A 5,900-nucleotide genomic window follows, 5' to 3' on the forward strand; every position below is an offset into this window, starting at 1 on the left:
CTGGTGATTGGCCCAAAGTCACCCATTCGGCTTTCATGGGTGTGGCAAACATATTAGGAAGGACCCTTCCTAGTTTCTTAGGCTGTAAAAGAGATGGAGAGAAGTCGACTTCGACCCTTGCAAGATTGATGTCAGCCTTGCAAGGTAGTCCAGGAAAAGAAGCACGCTCAGTACTCCTCGCTCTGGCTTTACTATAAGGTTAAATTAACAGAATCTTGCACCTTTCTTCAAAGGGCCAGGTTAGTCTCCTCCTCCAGTTCCTACTCTCTCCCTGCAATGTCTCCCCGCCGCGTTTTCCTTCCAGTTGAGGCTGTCCAGGTCGACGTCTCACCTGATGGTCTCCTTTCCTTTTCAGAGCTTTGTTCAAGACTCCTTCGGCTTTGGCCTTGAACCAGACCCAGCACTGCAAGCAGCTGGAAGGGCTGGTCGTTTCTCAAGTGCAACTCTGCCGCAGCAACCTGGAACTGATGCAGACGATTATCCAGGCTGCCCGAGAGGTCATCAAGACGTGCCGCCAGGCTTTTTCTGACATGCGGTGGAATTGCTCGTCCATCGAGCGGGCGCCGAATTACTTCCTGGATTTGGAGAGAGGTGAGCGAAATTTCTTCCCCAGGTTTTCGAGACTTCGAGAAGGTCCCTCGAATTAGCTACTGCTCCCCACTTGGCTCTTGACAGATGGTCCCTGACTTACAGCTGCTCATTTAGCGACCGTTCAAAGTTACAGCAACCTGTGAGCCCGGACACAGCGCCGTGGCAGCATCCCCACGGCCACGTGATCGAGATTCAGGGCTCTCGTACGGACAGTCCTTGACTTACCCATTCATTTAGTGACTGTTCCTAGTTACGATGACACCGGGGGAAAAAAAAGTGACTTACGACTGTTTTTTCCCATGCTTACGACCGTGGCGGTGTCCCCAAGATTCAGGCACTTGGCAACCGATTCGTATTTATGACGGTTGCAGTATCTTGGGGTCACGTGATCCCCTCTCGTGACCGTCTGTCAAACAAAGCCAGATTCCCATCAAGTTACTCACTTAACAACTGCAGTGATTCACTTAGCAACTGTGGCAAAAAAGGTCGTCAAATGGAGCAAAACCCAAAAACATCTCACTTAGAGGTTTTGGGCTCAATTGTGGTCATACGTTGAGGACTACCTGTATTTATGATAATTGCAGCAGCCCGGAATCATGGGATCGCCCGTTTGTGAGCTTCCCAGCTGGGTTCTGACAAGGCTCAAAACAGTCAACAGAAACCTAGTTTAGGTTTTTTTCTGCTAGAGCGCATTCTGGTGAACCTGGTTAGCACTTAGTTTAGATTCAGGGGTAGGCAACCTTGCTTTTTTATGACTTGTGGACTTCAACTCCCAGAATTCCTGAGCCAGTCATGCTGGGAGTTGAAGTCCACAAGTCATGAAGGGGCCATAGTTCCCCCATGCTGGCTGAGGAATTCTGGGAGTTGAAGTCCATGAGTCATGAAGGGGCCATATTTCCCCCATGCTGGCTGAGGAATTCTGGGAGTTGAAGTCCACAAGTCATGAAGGGGCCATAGTTCCCCCATAGTTCCCCCATGCTGGCTGAGGAATTCTGGGAGTTGAAGTGCACAAGTCATGAAGGGGCCATAGTTCCCCCATGCTGGCTCAGGAATTCTGGGAGTTGAAGTCCAACAAGTCACTAAGGGGCCATAGTTCCCCCATAGTTCCCCCATGCTGGCTGAGGAATTCTGGGAGTTGAAGTCCACAAGTCATGAAGGGGCCATAGTTCCCCCATGCTGGCTGAGGAATTCTGGGAGTTGAAGTCCACAAGTCATGAAGGGGCCATAGTTCCCCCATGCTGGCTGAGGAATTCTGGGAGTTGAAGTCCACAAGTCATGAAGGGGCCATAGTTCCCCCATGCTGGCTCATGAATTCTGGGAGTTGAAGTCCACAAGTCATGAAGGGGCCATAGTTCCCCCCATGCTGGCTGAGGAATTCTGGGAGTTGAGGGCCATGAGTCATAAAAGAGCCAAGGTTGCCTACTCCTGGTTTAGAGGGTCTACAGCAGGCCTCCCGAACCCCAGGGCTCCAACCTGTTTGGAACCGGACTGCGGGAGAGATGGGCAAGCGCACGCATGTGAAGCACCACTTGCGTGAGCAGAGGCCACTTGCACTGGCACGCAAAGCACCAATTGCATGAGCGAAGGGTGCTTGCACTCGTATATGAAGCACCATGCATGAGACAGGCCAAGCACTGCTTGTGCAAGTGGAGGACATTTGCAGTTGCACATGAAGCAACACTCATGCAAGCACCCTCTGCTCAAATGCCCTGGGCTCACACGAGTGGTGCTTTGCGCACGAGTGCGAGCACCCTCCGCTCGCGTGAGGGGAGCTTCATGCGGGCACGCGGCCTCATCTCTTCATGCACGAGTGCCCGCACCCTCCACGCGCATGCCAAGCTCCATTCGTGCAAGTGGAGGGCATGCATGCACATTGCTCACACAAATGGAGTGGTTGGTGCGTGTGTGCGCACGTGCGCCTGCCACTCACCTGCCCCCCCTCCTCTGCTCAGTGTGGGCCAGGCCTGGCCACCAAGTTGGAAGGGTCGGGGTCCGCCGGCCTACAGGGCAATGTGTGATTTGTCGGTCTCTTTTCCAGGTACCAGGGAGTCAGCTTTTGTGTACGCTCTCTCCGCTGCAGCCATCAGCCACACCATCGCCCGAGCCTGCACCACCGGGGACCTCCCCGGCTGCTCCTGTGGTCCCATCCCAGGTGAGACACCTGGACCTGGGTATCGCTGGGGAGGATGTGCTGACAACCTCAACTATGGTCTTGTCATGGGGTCCAAATTTTCAGATGCTCCCATGAAGATGAAAAAATCAGGATCACAAGCCAATAAGCTGATGCATCTGCACAACAGTGAAGTAGGGAGACAGGTAACCAATCCACGAGGGTCATTCTCATTATTGCAATCACCAACTGGGGTGTAACAAATTAGTAGTTTTGTGTAGTGACTAAGGTGCTGGCCTAGAAACCAGGCAACTGGGCGTTCTAGTCCTGCCTTAGGCATGAAAGCCAGCTGGGGGAATTTGGGCCAAGCACTAGGCGGCTGGGAGTTCTAGCCCTGCCTTAGGCATGAATGCCGTCTGGGCGAATTTGGGCCAAGCACCAGGGGACTGGGAGTTCTAGTCCCCCCCCCTTAAGCATGAAAGCCGGCCGAGGGACTTTGGAGCAGCGATTCTTTCTCAGCCCAACCTCTACCCCACAGGGTTGTTGTAGTGGGAAAAATAGGTGAAGAAGGAGCATTAGTCACCACCTTGAGTTGTTTATAAAAAAAATAAGAGAGGCAGGATAAAAATCTCATGAATGAATAAATGAAAAATAAAGAAGGGATGGCAGAATGCAAACTCACTCTGAGTCTGCAAGAGCAGCAGTCCCCAACCTTTGTTGGCTTGGCAGCCTAGCTGGTGGGGAGGAGAGGGGAAGCAGGCCGCAAGAGTGATTGGCTGGTGCACATGTGCGCACGTACCCCTTGTGCAAGCAGCTGGATGGCGAGCATGCACACTAGTGCCCGCTGGGCCCGCTGTTCATGCAAGCTGAGCTGTGTGTACACTCCAGCCAGCCACTCATGCAGCTGAAGAGGCCACAGCCCTGTGCAAGAGGATTATTCTGCACAAACAAACTTAGATTAAGTTGCCTAGAGGGCAAAATAACCAAAGCAGTAAAATCAAAGGGTAGATAATGGGTTTCATCAAGGGTAACAGATTTGTGTAGATCCACCACAAATAAACAGCATGCTTATCCTATGCCAGGGGTAGGCAACCTTGGCTCTTCTTTGACTCGTGGACTTCAACTCCCAGAATTCCTCAGCCAGCATGGGGGAACTATGGCCCCTTCATGACTTGCGGACTTCAACTCCCAGAATTCCTCAGCCAGCATGGGGGAACTATGGCCCCTTCATGACTTGTGGGCTTCAACTCCCAGAATTCCCGAGGCAGCATGGGGGAACTATGGCCCCTTCATGACTTGTGGGCTTCAACTCCCAGAATTCCTGAGGCAGCATGGGGGAACTATGGCCCCTTCATGACTTGCGGACTTCAACTCCCAGAATTCCTCAGCCAGCATGGGGAAACTTTGGCCCCTTCATGACTTGTGGACTTCAACTCCCAGAATTCCTGAGGTAGCATGGCTGGCTCAGGAATTCTGGGAGTTGAAGTCCACGAGTCATAAAAGAGCCAAGGTTGCCTACCCCTGTCCTATGCCCAAGCATTACCCAATTTTTGTGTGATTTTGCTTTTTGCTGAGCCAGGCAATTGTTAAGTGAATCTTGCCTGATTTTACAACCTTTTTTTTTTTTGACATGGTTGTTCAAGAAATCACTAGAGTTGTTAAATGAACCATGCGGTCGCTAACTGAATCTTTGGACAGACATATTTGATAGCAGTGAGTGACTGTGGGGAACAGTCCAATGGCCCCTGATTGTGAAAAACGGTCATAAATCCCTTTTTTTCAACGCCGTTGTAATTTCGAACAGCCACTACACGAATGGTTGTAAGTCAAGGAGTACCTGCAATGAGTAGACGGCGGTTAAAGAGAGAAGCGACCTAGAAATAAGGAGAAATTTCTTCACTGTGAGAACAATTAACCAGTGGAACCACCTGCCTCCAGAAGTTGTAGGTGCTGCATCACTGGAGGTTTTTAAGAAACTGGACTGAAATGTCTGAAATGGTGTAAGATCTTCTGGCTGAGCAGGGGGTCGGACTAGAACACAGGTCTCCAACCTTTTCGGGCTCGTGGCCCAGAGGGAAGGAGAGCAGCTTGGCAAATTGACGTGCGCACACGTGCCCGTGCAAACAGGGCCGCCCGGCACTCACGGCCCCGTTCGCACAGGCGCGTACGGTCTAGCGCCATGCACATGCACCGACAGCCAGGAGCACCCTCCCCCAGGGTGGCTAGCGGCCCCGTTCGTGCAGGCGCAAATGTGCCACGCACGCCCCTGGCGTTAGCTGCCCTGTCCGCGCCTGTGCAAACAGGCCACGTACATCCGCCTGTGCTAGTGGTCCTGTTGATGCGCACGCATCTACAAACGAGGCTGTGGGTGCTAGCGCGAGTGGGGAGAGGGCATGCGGGCGCGCGGTGGCCACCATTCCCACTAGCCAAGAGGCCACGGCCACGTAGGTTGGGGACCCCTGGACTATAAACACCTCCAAGGTCCCTTCCAGCCGCCTGTTTCTATGACCTCCCATCCCAAGGACAGAAAATGTATGCACGATTCAGGATTCCTAGGCATGTCCCCAAGCATGTTGGGATGTCGGGCGAAAGAAGGACGTTTCCGTCAACCTTCGTGTGTGTTGCCGTTTTTCCCACAGTCGCTGAAAGCCTCCTTGGAGATGAAATGCAAGTGTCACGGAGTGTCTGGTTCCTGCTCGATCAAGACGTGTTGGAAGGGCCTTCAAGAGCTGAAGGACATCGCCCTGGACTTAAAAAACAGATACCTTTCGGCCACCAAGGTCGTCCACCGGGCCATGGGCACCCGCAAGCATCTGGTGCCCAAGGAGCTCGACATCCGTCCCGTGAAAGAGAGCGAGCTGCTTTACCTGCACAGCTCTCCTGATTTCTGCATGAAGAACGAGAAAGTGGGCTCCTACGGGACGCAGGACAGGTAAGGAGTCTCCAGGTGTGGGCCTGGGTGGTTCTTCTGAATTTTGGACCCCTTTGGTGGGTGGCTACTTTTCATGTTGTTGTTAGCTGCGAAGTCGTGTCCGACCCATCGCGACCCCATGGACAATCTTCCTCCAGGCCTTCCTGTCCTCTACCATCTTCTGGAGTCCATTTAGGCTCACGCCTACTGCTTCAGGGACTCCATTCAGCCACCTCGTTCTCTGTCGTCCCCTTCTTCTCTTGCCCTCAATCTTTCCCAGCATTAGGC

At 52.8% G+C, this 5,900-nt stretch overlaps 1 protein-coding gene across 1 annotated transcript; it reads left to right on the forward strand.

Moving 5' to 3' along the window:
- Positions 1–355: 355 nt before the first annotated feature.
- WNT11 (Wnt family member 11) lies at positions 356–5,637 on the forward strand (the record flags this gene model as incomplete). The annotated part of the gene is made up of 3 exons (XM_081346970.1): positions 356–591; positions 2,630–2,907; positions 5,341–5,637. Coding segments are annotated over 3 exons (811 nt in total), but the record flags the coding sequence as incomplete, so codon positions are not given.
- Between the last annotated feature and the right edge of the window lie 263 nt (positions 5,638–5,900).

The sequence above is a fragment of the Vipera berus genome, assembly GCF_964194415.1.
Source record: "Vipera berus genome assembly, contig: HAP1_SCAFFOLD_295, whole genome shotgun sequence".
Taxonomy (NCBI): Eukaryota; Metazoa; Chordata; class Lepidosauria; order Squamata; family Viperidae; genus Vipera; species Vipera berus.